The sequence below is a fragment of the Podarcis vaucheri genome (genome assembly GCF_965113315.1).
Source record: "Podarcis vaucheri genome assembly, chromosome: 2".
In the NCBI taxonomy this organism is placed as follows: Eukaryota; Metazoa; Chordata; class Lepidosauria; order Squamata; family Lacertidae; genus Podarcis; species Podarcis vaucheri.
The window spans coordinates 33,630,777-33,649,128 of NC_138760.1; the positions used below are offsets into that span (position 1 = coordinate 33,630,777).

An 18,352-nucleotide genomic window follows, 5' to 3' on the forward strand; every position below is an offset into this window, starting at 1 on the left:
TGCCGCCTTCCTGTGCATTTGAACTTGGCGCGCGCGCCCAACCTTCAACCTTCCTCTTGACCGTTTCCTCGCTCCCCGATGGAGGTGTGGCCAATCCTGACTCATGACCTCCCGCTTGCGGCGAGCCGCCTGATCCCGATACCTGGGACCCCTCCTCCCTACTGCGCTCTGGTGGGGAAGCTGGCCCCGATTTCCAACTGCTGCTCTCTGAGTCCCCTCTGGTCCCTTCTTCCTGGGGTGTCCCCCTAGGCGCCCCCCTTGCTCTGACCACTGGCGCTCCTTTCTGTGAATCTTCCGATTCACTGGAAAGACTCAGAGATCTCGGGCCGCTGTCATCGCTCATATTTCCTTCGGATTCCTCCCCCTCGCTCTCTGTTTCCTCCCTTTCCTGTGCCTCTGCTCCTGAACCCCTGACACTACTGTACGCAGTTCTCTGCTTGGTGAGGATATTCTCATAAAAAGCAAGTTAAACTTCTATTAAATGTGTTCAGGTTCATGCTGAGTTTGACTGCATCGGGTTTTTTCAGACAGGGTCCCCATTTTCATACATGATGTTTCCCACATAGGCAAGCATGGTATTGCAAAACCAACATACATTAGTGTACAATATGCTCCGTGAAGGTGATACATGTGTATTCTGATGAGGAAAGTGCACTACATTTGGAAAATGCAGCTTTCCAAGTACATATTTAGCAAAACAGATACATGCACGATCTTCACACAGGTGTATGCCAGGCACGAGGAACATTTTTCTATGGAGGGCCACTGACTAATGAGAAAAGATAATGGGTGACTCTGAGCTGAAGAAGGGTGGCATAGGCTTGGCTCTATGCCTTCCAGGCAGTTGGAGCTACAACTACTCAACAAGCACAGGGGCTCCTCAATATGAGAAAAATCTATTTGCCTAGGGACAAAAACAGACTCAAACAATGCTTCTTTATTTTTCCCCCGGTATAAAAAACAAACAAACAAAAAAAAACAAAGTAGACACCTGAGACTCCACACCTATCAATGAACATGTTTTTCATTGGTGTACGAAACTGAGCATGTTTTTTCCTACACCAGTATATTGTATTGGCCCAAATAAGACACATCCGCAAATAAGCTACACCTTTAAAATTCAAGGCTTATTTGTGGGTGCAGTCCGCCTGCCGGCTCTGCCGCCCTGAACGGGGGGGGGGGGAGGAACCCACATCTTGACACTACCACCTCCTGGCACTCCCGGCACTCCCTCCCCAAGCACCAGAGAGGCTTGGGAGCGGTGGGCAGGCTGTGCACCGTTGTCCCACGTTCCTCTCTGGGGAGGGAGAGCCATGCTGCTTGGCTAGCAGCCTCCCCTGCTTCTCCCTCAATGGTTCAGGTGAGGTTTGGGAGCAGCGGGCAGGCTATGCACCATGGCCTGTGCTCCTGGGCTGTTTCTGGGGGTGGGGGGAACCACGTTGCTTTGCCAGCAGCATAAGGTCGCGAATATAAGCCGCCCTTTATCTTTTCACTGTCAGAATTTGGAAAAAAGTGTAGCTTACATTCGGGCCAATACAGTACATATTTAGGAGAAAAATCAAGTGCATTCAGATCCTCTCACTTGTTGCTGTTTAGATACTGGCTTTACTGTGCTGTTTTTGTGTGTTCTGAACAAGGGAAGAATTGCTTATTCCTTGGCGTGATAAGTGTCAAAAGTATTGGACGTGGAGGCTTGAGGCTACAATTCCCATCATTCTGAATGCTGGCACGGCTTGGTGATTTCTCAGAACCGACAGCATCCTGATCTTCTACGTCAATGTACTAACAAAGGTAAAGGAGAACAATTTCTTCTTTCCAGAAGATGATAGATTAGGAAAATTCCACACACCACTGACATATACCGTAACAGTGCTCTGGACTGTAACTTCAAAGATTCATCTGTGCTGAAGACGGAAAACAAACCAAAACTGCAAATTTGATCTCATTAGTTCTGATCAGAAGCAGTTAGTCATGTACCGTACTTCTGGCTAAAGGAACAAGCACTCCCACAGTAGCATTTAATTCCCACACAGAGAAGGAATAAACACAAGAAATTCTACTGCTCTAACATAAAATACCCTAGAGACTGAAAAAAAGGACATGAAAATAAGGCTGTGGGGAGACTAAGAACCTAAGGCTCATATGTCACTATTAATTTATATACAGCCTGAGCAAAGTCCTATGATATGCACAAATTCTCCACCTCACCCTCTTTCCAGCTTCTCTTGACATGTAATAAGGCATTTCAGATATACGCAATTATGTGGGATGACACAGGAAGATTAAGCAGCCTTTTGTTCCAACAGTGCACTTGAGCAGCTCATTTAGCTATCCAGAATTATGGTGTGTTTACAGACACACTCTGAACTCAATGAAGCTAGTTAATTAGATAATTGAGAGCTATAACAGGGTGGCTTTAGTCCTCAATAAGCGCAGCCAAATGACTGGAACACATGCACTATTTATTGTCTGAACTGCCCCAGCACCTGCCTTGGATTCAGAGTCTTTCCCGGAGTCATGCATTTATACATGCGTCTGGTCAAGCCTTGAGAGACAACACTGATATTCCCTGAAACTGCCAGTGTTCACTGCTAAGAGTCAGCATGAACAGACCATATATCTAAAGTTCAATCTGGTTTTCAAATGGCCAAGATAAGTCTGAGGAAGAGGTCAAGACAAACGTTTAACAACAGAGACTGCTGCTTTTATTATTAATTGGACCACACAGCTTCAACAGTCATTTTCAGTTACCAGGGCAGTAAAAAAAATCAGATAAAATAAAAGTACAATATTGAAAGTATTAAAATAACATAAAAAAAAACCACAGCAGCAGCAATTCAATTACGTTCCCAAAATGAGCAATCCTTCAAGCCTAAAAGCAGGCATAGGCAAACTCAGCCCTCCAAATGTTTTTTTGGGACTACAACTCCCATCATCCCTGACCACTGGTCCTGTTAGCTAGGGATGATGGGAGCTGTAGTCCCAAAAAACATCTGGAGGGCCGAGTTTGCCTATGCCTGCCTAAAAGACATCGATGCAAGTGCCAGGTGGGCTTCCCTAGAGCAGGCATTCCAAAGATAGTCTCTCTCTTAATTGCAACCCATCCAAGGGTGGCAAGGCACATTGGCCAAACCTCAAGAGGGCCTGGACAAAAGGATTGGAAATATTTGGAATCTGAAGTCCAAAGTTTCATGAGCGACCTATGTCAAACATCATGGTATATAAATTAACCATGGAAATACGAAGTAATTAAGCAGTCTCTGACCTTGCTTCTGATGGTAGAATATATTGCTTATAAGCAAGGATACCATAAAGTTTCCCGCTAATAGGATTTTGGGTATGATTTCCAGCTGGAATGGAATGGCCCCATTTCTTGTGGGTTTGAGATCTGACCCGGGAACAGCATGGCCAATGTTCAGGGATGATAGTAAATGCAGTCCAACAGTGCCTGGATGCCACCATGGTGACTGTCCCTGTTCAACAGGGTAAATCCACACAAAATCTTAATGAAGGGCTGGGGACCCTTTTCTGTGGACGGACACAGTTTCTCAGGATACTCCTTCAGGGGTCACAGGGGTCACTATTCTCTCTCATATGGACTGACACACTCGCTCTCTTTCTCTTTCTCTTTCTCATATCACTCATTTACTCATCCTCCCCTCCCAAGAGGCTACTTATTAGGGGAGAAATAGTTTGCTGGTGTCAGAAAATTTCAGAACCATTTCCCACTCAAGAACTGGTACTGGCTGCCTGTTTCAATGGCTCATTTCATCACCGGAGACAGAAGAAATATATCTGAGGCATTGGTCTCTTGCAACACTGCCCTACTGTCCTATTAACTTGAAAAGGAAAAGAAAAAATACGCCTGTACTGTTTGCACACCACTGAGTGGCACATTGCATCTTTTGTTTAGGGTCAGAACATTGCTAGAATCTTAACACAGAACTTTGGATTGTCCACTGGGATTCTGTCAAGTCAACAAGGCATTTTATAAAAGTGAAGTCTTCCCTTCTGGGCGATTAGAAGTGGAGTAACAAGGAAGATGTTCTCATCTTTGGTTTAACAAAACAGTACGAAAATAGCTGAATTGGCATTTAACATTTTCAGAACACTGAACTGGCATTTCTGCCCTTCATCTTCTTGTCCCTCAGGAGCACTATTCATGCTGAGGAAGAATTCCTCCTAATTGCAGCCTTCCCATTGAGGTTTAAAGACAAGAGCAAACATTCCCAACCTGCAGCTTCTTTTCATAATGCTGACAGGAACATGCTTGTGGTATGAATTCAAACCCATAATGCAAAAATTGTTTCCTATGAATCATAGCAGATGATGTAGTTCTCAACAGAGAGAAAGGTCTACATACGTGTAGTCAATAGCTAATATGTGAGTGAGATTCATATTCCATTTACATGGGGGGGGCGAGCCTTAAACTATCACAAGTTTGGAAAACACTGGCCTATACTTATGAAGACATCTAAAATGAATAGAAGAATCCTGAACTGAAGAGGTCTCCCAGGCAGTTTAGCTCATTGATTAATGACTGTTAGAAGCAACAGGACAATCTATATCATAAGCTTCACATTGCTACTATTTCATATTTTTTAAACACCATTTATACAACTATTTCTGAACTGCCAGTTCAACACACCATCTGGCAATCCCTTAATCCTTACTACTATCACAGGCCAAAATTTTAAAAAGTATGTCAAATTACTCCATGAGTCGATAATCCAGTAGGTCAATCCCTTTTTAAAGGAACACAGAAAATAAATTTCAAACAGCACTGAATAAACGCAGCTTATAGCCTCCAGTCTCCACAATGCATGGGCTGCCTTCATCTAAATTAGAAGTATTTATATTTACCAAAATAAATATTTACAAGTGATAACCATGGACATGTTTTGTCTTTTTAATATCCGTTATTTATACAAGCAACCATCTGAACAATAGCCAATAATATTAAGCCTAATGGGAGGTGGGGAGGTGGAGACAGACAGGCATTTCTTCTTTTTAATTAAAAATAAAGTACCAAGATCAAAATCTAAGTTAATTATGAAACCTATAGTGCACTTTTACATTGTTGCACATTTGACTTTTTTTTATAAAGTGCAATCCTTGATCCACTTTTAAAAATTGCAGTGTGCATTTTTAACAGGATATGCAACATTTCCTATGAACAGTATACTCTGAAATTGAAAAGCACATTTCTTAGCCAGTTAATCCACAGCAATACTTGGCATGCGAAGGCTGAAGGTTATTGCAATCTAAACAGGCACCAAGAGGGAAATGTTGGATTAGCAGCCAGAGAGCAAAGGTTTTCCATAAACAAAGCAACTTACAAAAACCAGTGGATTAATATTAAAATGTTTTTCATCAGGCAATGTATAGATATTGTTTATCCCTCACCGTAGAAAAGATTTGTTCCCAGCTTTACCGTAGGTCAGCATCAAAGGCCGAACACATTTCCCTAGTTACAGTGGCTGATCAATCAAAGCCCCTTTTGGCCAAGTCCTGCCCTTACCTGCCTCATGGACAGGTGGGCATGGCTTTCTCAAAACAACCTGGCAGGCCAAATTTGGCCCACAGAGTGAAGGTTGCCCACCCCTTATTTACAGTAATGCTCTACAAGAGACCAAAGAGGTTATTAAAGTACCTGAGTCACTGCACATCTCTAAGATTTTTGTGTATTTTAAATTATAAAAGAATTTGAGAAGGAAAACTCCAACAGATAAGAAGATTATAGATAAATTGTGATGGACTGGAGCACTAGAATCATTAAGTGCTGTTACACTATGCCTACAAATTCTATGGGGAGACAACAGCCATTATTAGGTAGAAATTAAAAGGCAAGGAAGTCAATAAATAAACATTTAGCAAGGACTGGCTTTGGAAAAAAAATGTAGTTTTGTTTCAGTAAAATATTAGAATCATGGACAACCTTGATAGAATCCCATTTAGATCTGTTTGGCTCAGCTTCTAGCATTCAAAGTGAGAGTTTAAAAGATGGAAAGGAGTTAGCAACATAAAAATAAGAAATTGGTTTCTAATAAGGCATCTCTGGCAGTTACAAAGTACAGAGAAAATATTCAGCCAAATTCAGTGTCAAAGGCATAAGTGAAAGCTTCTTAAATTTAATGGCTTCATCTTCTGCTATTCACATTTGCCACAATAAATTTAATACTAAAACCACAAAATGTCGCCTTTTATTAACACCAGGGCACTTCTTCACACTGCAAAATTAATGGCAACAACAGCAAGTTCCTTCTTTGTAACTCTTTCAAGCATTTAGTTTAGCGGTTGCACATTTAGTTGCAAGAGTAAGGATACTGTAATAGATCTCTATGCAGATCTAAGTTCGCAATGTGTAAGAGATATATAGACCTACTTCAACCTTGCATTCATCTCCTCTGTAAAAACCATTAGGGCATAAGCAGATTCTATTAATGTTATCATTTAATTAACAGTTCTATTAATGGCCAGGGTTATACTGTTGGAAAGCAAACAGAATCAGAACTAAATTAAAGCTGCAAGACTCTTCCCAAATTAGTTTCTTTTTTCAGCTCAGTCTCCTACACGTTTGTTGCTAGACGTATCTTTCCATCAACCACAGTATGATCTGCTCTCACTAGCCGTGATCCCATGGTCCTTCCCCCACTTGATCCTATTAAAGTCTAAAAGAATAATGCCCTCTTTCACAATTTCACATTCCCACAGTCTCACCTCCAGCTCCTGCTCCCTCTGCAGGGCAAACTGTTTGAAAGATTTGACAATAAGGCCAGCGTTTGAGCAATCATACACGAAGATAGAGGGACTGCCCATCCATGTCTGTAGATCATATATGGATAAAGGGATGTACTGCGTATAGTTCTGCAAAATAAACAAACAAAAAAACCACATATATTATACTGCACAGTGAACAGCAGCCTTTGCCTACAATCCTCAGAAGGATTGAACAAGCTACTTCTGTTTTCAGGGTTAAGAAACAATTCCAAATATAATGGAAATAAATGATGCTATGGAATCATCATTTACCATCCCATAAAGTAATACAAGAGTTCATCCAGTGTGAAAATGTTCTCAAATTTACTCTGAATTCTGCTCACTTGTCACTTACTATGTATTATCATAATGCATGTATCAGAGATTGTGATCATAAAAAGAGCCAGGAACAACTTGAGAAATAAGCTGAACATGTTGTAATGTTAGGTGAAATTCTACCAAACACAGTGCGTGAAAATAATATATGTTAACTATTACTAGCTGTTTATACTGGGTATGTCCCTATGCATATTTATACTAAGCAAAATAAATTCACATCCTTGTACGGAAAATGCATTGTTTCCTGAATCATGAACGAGAGACATCTTATCTCAGAAGACTCACTGAATTGTCATCAATTTTGCAAACTTATGGTTGCCTTGAAAATTAAGCACAAAGATAGAGCTGAGACCTCTGGCAAGTAAATGAATCACCACTTCTTCTAACCAAATTACTGTATAACCTATGAAGTTGCTGAACCTATCAGAAAACATGGAACAGCTTCCAGTTACTTACATGGTAATAAAACAGATTTCTGCCTTACAGTTTAACTTAACTTGCAAATTCTGTGCACCTGTGATACTGTAGAATTGCTTGGCTACTTTCTGAGTGATTAACGAAGATTACAAAAAAAGCAACCAAGGAAAAAGAGCAACCATTAATATTTCTGGTGCCCGCCCCCCCCCCCCCGGCAGTACAGTGCATCATTTTTCTTTAATATACAAATCACTGGCATGTACCTGAAATACTGTAAAGCCAAAATAACAACTTTGAGGGTTTCTTGACTTTACGGTCAAAAATTGTGATTTTAATGGAATCATAAAATATAAAAGAAAGCAGTGGAGGGGGCTGGGAGAATGTCAATTTTCTTTTTCTGTGTAATCCATTAGCATCTCATTAGCTGCTTTCCTTTGTCTGCCAAGTTGCAAAGCAAATTTAGAGCACTGCAAGTCTTCAAAAGAGTGGGAAATCATTTTATCATACTGCAGTGGAACATTGGTCTTGTTGCAGCAAGAGGTGAATGGAAGGAGAAGAATGTACCAATAAATGTTCTCCAAATCCTTTTGAGGTGCTCTCTCCTCCTACATGTGCTGAAAGTACTGTACCAAAGTGAAGTCCTTGAAGACAAACAGTACCTTTGATCCCTAAATGCCCCATCTCAAAGCAATATAATCTGGGGGCAGAAGAGGAGAAGAAACACATTGCAATTGTCTCTCTTTCTCATGCTTAAATATACAGAGGATGAAAAGCAAGTTCTCCTTCCAACTAAGTGAACTGCAGATTATTTATTTATTAACTTCCTCTTTATCTGTCAGACTAGATTAAACATCCAAAAACTAGGCTTGCTTTATAAGGCAGTCCTGAAAAATTAAGCTAGCCACCACATTATGCAAAACATGACACGAGGAATAAAAAAAATAAAGTTAAGGGGGGATGCATGGCAGAAAAGAGTGAAAAGTGTGTGTGTGTGTGTGTGTGCGCGTGTGTGTGTACGCATACAGAGAGAGACACCAACACACACACTTTTTTTAAAAAAAAGATCAACTCAATTTAATGATTAACTTTTTTAAAGTGACTTATTCAAACTATGCCCACACAGTCCTTTTTCACTTGGATCCCTGTGGAAAATAGAGTCTGCTTAGTTAAACAAAACAACTGAGATCTGGCTTTTTGGCTGAAACAAATCAGACAGAAATAATACTTCCTGTAGGGTTTATCCTTTTTAATCTATGTATCAGAATATATTATCCTTAATCTCTTATAAATATAGCACAACTAGAAAATGATGGGTGCTTAGACTTGCACAGACTCACTGAAAACTCACAGGTCTTCCACTGAAGGGCAAAGAGATAATTTGCAGAGCCTCTGATCAGAAGCAACAATTCTACAGCTAAAAAAAAAAAGGTCACAACTATATCTCGACCACCAAGGGCATCTCAGGGACACTCCGTAGTAGGTTGATCCAATTGCTAGTGAATGTGCAGTCACTGGATTTTAATGCACTACCTAAGAGGACCACTGGGAGAAGTTATATTTTTTAGAATTCGTCTTAAAACAAAACAGTGGCATTTACTCTGCATTAGAATCTTTGAAACTTCAAGCTGTACAGAACATAGCTGTTTGGAAGCAGAGGGCAAGAGCATTTCCTCCCTCCCTTGTCTTGCTTTTTTTTTTTTTTTTTTTTTTTTGTTAGAAAGAAAGCACACTTCTCCTTCTGATAGGCAAATATATCATGTTTCACATTCCACCTATGCAAATCCAGTCCTCCTTCGTAACCTGGGCTACAAATCTTTAAGACATCTCCTAATAATAGACAGTGGAGTCTTCATCAGATTACCCCAGCTGATAAGGCAAGATAGCTGGCAAAGGCACAATAAATAAATACTTAATAACGCTGTTGGCACAACATCCAAATTTCATTCATCAGTAATTTATTTCCCTCATTCTTGTAGCACATTCAGCATCACATTATTTCTATCTTATTTACCGTTCAGAACTCATTAAGATCTCTTTTTATTGTTTTTAAACACCAGATCTAGATTAAATATTTGGTGTTGTGTTGGGATGAATGTTAATTGAGTTCTGAGCTCTATTAGGAAGGAAGTTGCCTTATACCAGGTAATATGCTCCAGTATAGTCTTCCTTCAGCAGACAGTGGCAATTCACTACCACCTATTTTACTGGACCTTTTTAACTGGAATTGACTCGAATTGAACATGGGGACATTTCGCATGAAAAAAACATGATCCGTTTGCTGCCAAATTACTAGCCAGCATCATTGGTAAACTATGACATAAGTCCTTGAGGCTACTCCATAGAAGGAATGAAAGAACCTAAGTCCTCTCCTCCACACAGGGCTGAAATGGTAACTTTTTGCAAAATGCACTGCAAACTGAACAACTACATTTTTGTACTTGGAACAATAAAACAAAAAAATTGAAACTGAACTGACCATATAAACATCCAAGAGCAACTCTCCCTCAGCTATATGGAACCAGCTATAAAACACAGTTAGGAGCAACCCCAAGGCGGTAAATAAACTGCTGAATAAAAGTCTCTGTTTCACTATCAGTCACCTGTTGGAGGTAGTAAATGTGTTACTTAAAAGGCAAAACACATTTGGGTAAGTGCAACTCGTAATCAATCATCATAACCTATCACCCACTTCTCATCCCCATGCAAGTGAGAAGACATCTTGATGTCTAGTACAAGCTCTTGTGGCAGATTTGCTGTCTGGAGTAAGGCTAATAAGGATTCTGAATGCAAAGTGGGTTATGGCTTCCAACACCACAAAGGCAAGCTGAAAATCCTGGCAATGCATTTCATGTTTCATACATTTATAGCATACACTGCAAGATCATAATGACCAAAGCCAAGTGCATTAAAAGGTATGCCACTGAAGACTTGTTCAGTGTTGGGGCGGGGGTATTTTCCTTAGAAGGTAAGGTACCATGCCCATTGCTGGCACTGTGTAACAGTGTTTTATTAGCTTATGGAATTTGAAGAGCAATTTCTGGAATCCTCTTCAGGAGGAAATTTGGACATGCACATTAATTATGTATCTTAGCTAGCATCATTATTATCTCTGTAATCTAGCTCTCTTTATGTGCACACACTAATGCAGAGAGAGCTCCTTCAGAAGGACTGCAGGTACCCTTTCAAAAAAAGGAGTTACAAGAAGTACATAACAACTTAATGTGGGGGTACATAAAGGTGTGAACAAACTGAAGCTCTAAAATCATACATTAGCAATAACGCTTTTATTGGTAAGTGTTGAGCAAATTTGACATGAAAGGGACCATGATTTAACTCCATCTGCAAATCGTGTACCTTGTTGAAGACCCATATTTCTCCATTTACTGTTGGTCTGGGGACACCATGCCCATTGTAGTGGAAGAGAACTCTCTCTTCCTTGGCATTTCGACGCAATGAGGTGCATAGCTTTTTAACTTCATCCACTGTAGGATCAAGACTCTGCTTGTATCGGGCCTGGTTGGAGAGAGGAAGGAGAGAGAAAGAATATATTACATTGTTTTATTCTTGCATATGGATGAGAATTAACAATAATTTGACATTTTTCCTGTATACAAGAATGAAGCTCACTTTCATTTAAATAGAGCACATAAATCAATAAGCAGCATATATCTTATAATGTTTAAACTACATTTGTGTGCCCCCTTTGACAATTTCCCATGAAATCTTGCCTCTTATTCATTATTAAACAACTAAATAAACTTGGACAACTTTAAAATATCCACCTTCTATAAAAGCATCTCTCTCTTCATAATGCATAAACCCTCCTACAAATTATATTGGTACCAAAGGAACTATCCGCAGTCCTGAAATGATTACAGGGTATAGCTAGAGATGCTGCAACAATTTAGACCTAGACAATAGGTCATTAAACATTCAAGAAGATAGAAATCCCAGATGAAAGCCTTGTTCAAATGAAGGTTTATTGTAAGTTAAGCCCTAATCCATTTTTCAAACTCACTAGCAGACAATAGCCAGGGCACAAAGAACTACTTAGGCTCAAGCAAAAGGTACATACCATTTTCAGACCCACCCCTCCTTTGAGTTCTGCTGGATCTAACAGCAGCCTATAAGATGTCTCTTGGAAAGCCCACAAAGCAGGGCAAGAAGACAAAAGATCTCCCTGATTTTTGTCCTAGCAAGTGCTATACCGCCTCTGAACACAGAGGTTCCACTTAGCTTGTGCCCTATACTCATGTATACTACTAGAAAGAAAACTATGTGCCAGTTTCATGTAAGAAACCAGAAAATCCACCATTGACACAGTATGTACAGAAGGTTCATGCCCCTCCACAGATAGCTCCAACTTTATTCCGCCACTTCTCCAATAACGTGTTGCTTCTTATACATCTACAGTGCTATTAATATGAAACCTCAGTGAAATGCTTGAAAACAGCTAATAATTATAACAATAAAATAATAATAGAACTTGCTTATTAAGGATTTGTTCATAACCTGAAGACAAACAAAATTTAAAAGACAGGTATGCACATGGCATCACTTGTGATAATATTCTCTTGCACAACTGCCACTGAAAGCTAGTGGAAACTACAACAAAAGTGCAGTGCCAATTCTAACACAACATTTTTCTTCCCAAGATGAATATCACAAGCACAAGTACCTGTTCACTGACATTTTCTGCACTCGCATACTCTTAATGTAATGTTTTTCATGTTTGCCCCCCCCACCGCTTACTGAAGAAAGGCAGAAAAACACTGGTACATAGCAAAGTTCTTGTATCAGTCCATTCATTTCAGCAGAGCTTGAATCAAAACAGAGAACAAACGTCCTTTAAATAACTTCATTAGGAAGGCTTATAATAGGGACAAGGGGAGAACAACCAAGCATAGCTACAAGTTTAAAGGGCAAAGAGCTACTTCTAAACAAATATATACTGTATAACCCCATTTCCTGTTTTGTACAGTGTCCTTTCACACAGTTTTTTTGAAAATGCTGTACGGTGTCCTTTCACGGTTTTTTTTTTTTTGGGGGGGGGCAAACTTCTAAAAGGTACTGCAGCATTTTCCCGTAAGAAACAGTAACCTTTCACTGCCTGTTTTTCTTTCACATTTTTGTGGGTTTTTTACAGGAATAAAGCAGCAAGTTAACACAATAGTGGTTCTTGGCAATTCAGGGTGTTCTGTTAAAACTGTGCCTTGCAGTGTAATATTTCATTCCACTCATCTGTGTTTATGAGCAAGAGACAAGCAGCTGCAGGAAAGATGCTGCTAAAGTCTGTCACTCAAGAATGCTGCTCACAGTAGACTGCATTAATGCAAGCATCATCTTCTATCTCACTATCATATCTTACAGTGCCGTTATGAAGGTGCTGATTTGCAAAATGCATGCCTTAAATCACATTCTGCCTGTTGGCGCATTTACAAGACGCTATAACCAAGCCCTCGAGTGGTAGGCAATTTTTCAATTCTCACTTTGAAGAGGGGGTAGGGGCAATTTCCTTGCTGGAATCTCCGTCGCATCCCCCTAGCATAGCTATTAGACTGAGTTCATAATTAATAGTGGTGAATGGAAAGAAGAACTCTACTTAGAACACCACTTTCACATTTACAGAGCTGAGTTGTAGTAGGAGGAAACAGGGGGAAAAACAACGAGCCACTAAATAAGCAGTTATATACCTATCTGCCAGGCAAGGAGTTTTAGCCTTCTCTTCCTGTTTAGGGAAGTTTTTAATATTTGATGCTGCATTGTTTTTAACACTTGATTGGAAGCCGCCCAAAGTGGCTGGGGAGACTCAGCCAGATGGGTGGGGTATTAATAATAATAATAATAATAATAATAATAATAATAATAATAATTTTAAAATAGCATTCTGATGTACAGACAAGCCAAATCTCCATTCATGTTGTCCATGATGAGAGGTGTAACCAGCAATTTGTTTTGTTTTGACAACACTGTAATAATATTTCCTTTAGAGAGAAACAGAGAAAAAGCAGGAAAGTGATTAGGGAGAACTTTAAGGATAAGCTTGCAAACATTGCCAGTTCTTCTTTGTTTGGTTGTGTTGCATACTATGAGGTTGTATTCAGCTCAGGGGCAGAGCATTCAGTTTCATCATTTGAGGTGAAATGAAACATGCCCCACAACCCAACAAGCCTGTGTGGCAGTGCCAGCCTCCGGCAAAAACTTGCCCAAATCTCATGAAATCTCACCGGAAACTGGTGCTGCTGTTGGTGCCACTTCTCTGGAGACAGCAGAGCGCCCACGGGAATGCTACCTGGTGGGTTTTCTCTGCTTGAGGTGGTCACCTAATCTTGCCTCATGGACAGGCCATACCTGATTCAACTAACTTTTTACTCCAGAGTAGTAGTCATGGCCACTAATAGCAGTGGGCCTACCAAGAGTAAGCTGAATACAGCCCTATATTTTTATCCCACTTTTTAGAAAATTAAAGGTAAAGGTAAAGGTACCCCTGCCCGAACGGGCCAGTCTTGACAGACTGTGGGGTTTGTGCGCCCATCTCACATTTATTGGCCGGGGGCCAGCGCTGTCCGGGGACACTTCCGGGTCACGTGGCCAGCGTGACATCGCTGCTCTGGCGAGCCAGAGCCGCACACGGAACGCCGTTTACCTTCCCGCTGGTAAGCGGTACCTATTTATCTACTTGCACCCGGGGGTGCTTTCGAACTGCTAGGTGGGCAGGCGCTGGGACCGAACAGCGGGAGCGCACCCCGCCGCGGGGATTCGAACCGCCGACCTTTCGATCGGCAAGCCCTAGGCGTTGAGGCTTTAGCCCACAGCGCCACCCGCGTCCCTTTTAGAAAATTATTTTCTCTTAAAGGGGCTCTCAGCAATGAAAACGGGTTCACAAAGACACACAAGGGAAGCAAAGTGTGAGGTAAGAGTTTTCCATGGTAGCAGGGAACAGTATTACTGGCTGGGCATTTAGAGTTTGACCTGGCAACATCCTGGGCTGGGACTAGATCTGACAAAGAGTCCAGTATCAAAAAAACAAATGTGTGTGAAATCGGTGTGCCTTGACATGTCCTGCCAAGTGGTGGAGACAGCTAGATCAAACTGGGTTGAAGTACAGTATTGGCCTGAATATAAGCAGCACTCCCCCCCCCCCAATTCCGACTGTGAAAAGTTAAAGTGCGGTTTATATTCGCAACCTTACAGTATTCAGCTAGAAGCGTGGGGCAAACAGCACCAGGAATGTGTCGAAGGGGCACTTGCTCCGCACATTGTCCCCCATTCTCTCCCCCAAGGCTGGGAAGGGAGGGGGGAGGGGAAAGGCTGCCGGCAATGCAGCTCTCCCCCCCCCCCAAAGTATGCAACCAGGAGCAGCGAGGAAGGGAGTGGCTTATATTCGGCTATTTTTTCTCGCCCTCCCTCCAATTTTAAAGGTGTGGCTTATATTCGGGTGCGGCTTATATTCGGGCCAATACGGTATGTTCTAAATATGTATATATTTATTGGGTAGAATATCACTATAGGACCACTAATGCTATTGGGATCAGAGAGATGAGGCATTGCCTCCATTCAGAAAAAAACTAAATTCCAGCTTCTGAATTTTGTCCTTAGAAACATCGGAAGTTGCCTTATATTGAGGCAAACCATTGGTCCAAAGAGCCCATCTACACTGACTGGCAGGAGCTCTCCAAATTTTCAGTCAGAAGTTTTCCCCAGGTCTACCAGCAGATGCCAGGGACTGAAGTTGGGACCTTCTCCATACAAAACAGATGTTCTACCATAAGCTATGCCCCTTCCTAAAACAGGCTTCTCAGATTTCATCAAAAATATTCTCTCTTTAAGCCACAGTTGCAACTCTATAGTTAGTCTCTAAAAAGATTTGATCACATGCCTCACATATCAGCTTCATTAACTAGCACAGGTACATCATTTAAAGATTGTCTGGATGTTACCACTGCCCCCTTCTAGACGGCAAACCAAACCTTATGTTTTGACTATTTACATGCCCCCTGTGATTACAACACCAAAGAAAAAAAGCAATGTGAAGAGCACAGCTTGGTTCTTTTGATTCATAGTTATTTCCCCCCAGATGTTACTCTGTCAAAATGAGTTCTCTAAGACAGCGTTCACAGCTGTTATGCCATTTTAATGACAGTACAAACATTGTGCAAACAGTAAATCGGGATGCAAGATTCCTTATAAGCAAAAAATAAAATAAAATTGTGTGTGTGTTTTAAAAAAAATCTATCTGTCCTGTTTTCATCTCATGAAACTGCAGGTAAAAACTGTGTTAAAAAAATATCTATCTGTCCTGTTTTCATCTCATGAAACTGCAGGTAAAAACTGCATTTCCTTCCAAATGAATGCTATCCTGTGCCATAAGCCATTTTGATTGCTTTGTGTCTTAACACCCAATCAGACCTATTTCCTGAAACTACTGCCTATGATCTTATTCTTCTCCCACTCACTGTACTTCCCTCCCTCCTGCAAATCAGCTATGAAGAATAGGCAATACATCTTGAAGAAGTGGCAGTGGGGATTATATTTGTCTCAGTGCATACAAGAAAGAGTATGCAATACAAAATGCTTACAGGATTTCTACAAACTGAGGGTGTAATTCAACCCCCCTCCGAGCTGTGCTGGACTGAATGGAGGTGTCCCTCTGCCCAGCCCACTGACAACAGAAAGACCCAAAATTAAGCATTCAATGGCAAGGAGCACCTGAGCTGCTCTGGGATCCACTGGATCCCATGATGGCATTGGGCCTGATAGCTGTGCCAGCTACAGGTAGATACAGTAGTCTGTCTGACCTCCCTTCTTTCCCAGCTGGCATACATGGCAGAGATGTAGCCCTGATGTTGTTAAACCCTGCTGGGCAGTGACCGGGTTTAGAAGAAAAAGAGTTTGGATTTGATATCCCGCTTTATCACTACCCGAAGGAGTCTCATAGCGGCTAACATTCTCCTTTCCCTTCCTCCCCCACAACAAACACTCTGTGAGGTGAGTGGGGCTGAGAGACTTCAAAGAAGTGTGACTAGCCCAAGGTCACCCAGCAGCTGCATGTGGAGGAGCGGAGACGCAAACCCGGTTCCCCAGATTACGAGTCCACCGCTCTTAACCACTACACCACACTGGTTAGGATTCCACACTTCAAATTTCCCATTATTTTTCACATATGTATCACACCCCTTCTTAAATGAACTCAAAACATGAGATGTGGAAGTTATTTTATGCTCATAACAACTTGAGGGCACATTTATTTTTAATTTTATTTGTTTTATTTGTATTCTCCAAGGAGCTCAAAGTGGCATACATGGCTCTCCCTGCTCCTCATTTAATCCCCACAACATCCCTGTGAAGTAGGTTAGTCTATGAAGCAGTGACTGGCTCAAGGTCACTCAGTGAACTTCAAGACTGAGTGAGGATTTGAGCCTTGTCTCCCAGGTGCTAGTCAGACTAAACCACATAGGCTGAAGAAATGGTGGACAGCCTGTCTCACTTTGCCACTAAACTACAAGCAGGGCCAAGCACTTACCTGAATTCACTATGCATCTCACCCCACGTGCAGCATGATATCTGTGTCTTATGTACCCAGTGCTCCCATTTACATAAAACTGATTATCTATGTGTTTCAGACATCCCATAGGTCATTTAAACAAAATGGAACATTCTGCATACATGTGGGAAGATTCTAAGGACTATCACAGAAACAAGAGATCAAAGAAAAACTTCAAGAAACAAAAGCACAGACTGGTAGGTCTCAGTGCATTTGGGGATTGAAATGTCCATCAATGAAATTTAATTTCTAGTTCCCTTAGTAAAAATTATTTAGATTTTTTTTCATGGTGCAGTGTTAGGAACTGCCAAATTGTGCACAGCCTTTTTGCTTCTCAACTGTAAAGAGTCGTTCCACTCTTCAAGACTACACAATTTCAGAAAGACCATGTCTTGCTAAGACTTGAAACCCAGAGCACAAGATTGTTTCTAAAAGTCATATTGATTGATTGATTGATTGATTGATTGTATTCCAGAGTAATTATGAGATAAAAAGGAAGCACTTTCCCCAGCAACACAAGGAAGAATTGCTCAATACAGTTTGGGAGCAATTACAGTGGAAACAGAGTACATACCTTCCCTAAACAGAAAAGCAGTAGTTTCTACAGGAGTTGCCAACTAAATTGCTTCTGGAAAAAGGTACATCAGAACAGATCCTTCAATTGACAGAAAACTGACACATGCTTAGAAACAGATTCTAGCAAAGAAGCTATCTTCCACTGACAACCACAACACCATTATCGGCACTAGACAGAATATCCTGCTGGCAGTATATAATCAAAAAGCAGCAAATTGCTTGCATGGAACCTGAAATGGGCAGATTACTCTACAATGCTAGTGGACAGTACAATTTCAACTCTGGATCCCTGTAAACCACTGTTCACAAGTTGGGAGTCAGCTTCAGGAATGCATGCTGTTTCCTTTGAAATTTGTGAATGGACTCTTCCTCCTCCTGTCACTCTTAACCAGAGTTTAGTATAAAATTGTCACCATTGCTAATCATGATAAATGCTAAACAGTGTTCCCTTCTCAATCAGAATTTGAAACCAAGGTTTGAAATGAGCTTGCATCTGGGTAAGATGGGAACCATGGTTCATATTAATGTACTTGTAATGCTAGCCCACATTTAAGCTTAACAACAGCAGGAAGTGAAAAATTCACATGAGAGGAAAAGGAATGAATGCACATTCTCAAGATTAACTTCTACAGTGGTGCCTCGCAAGACGAAATTAATCCGTTCTGCGAGTCTCTTCGTCTAGCGGTTTTTTCGACTTGCGAAGCAACCCTATTAGCG

At 41.0% G+C, this 18,352-nt stretch overlaps 1 protein-coding gene across 2 annotated transcripts in view; it reads right to left on the reverse strand.

Annotated features, from left to right (window-relative positions):
• Positions 1–18,352, reverse strand: part of RPTOR (regulatory associated protein of MTOR complex 1) — a 327,700-nt gene that overhangs the window by 203,001 nt on the left and 106,347 nt on the right. For both annotated transcript variants that reach the window (XM_082212377.1, XM_082212376.1), the window contains exons 4-5: positions 10,870–11,028; positions 6,721–6,867 (exon numbers count right to left, since the gene is read on the reverse strand). In XM_082212377.1, the coding sequence (XP_082068503.1) occupies positions 6,721–6,867; positions 10,870–11,028 (306 nt within the window). The remainder of the gene's footprint in view (positions 1–6,720; positions 6,868–10,869; positions 11,029–18,352) is intronic.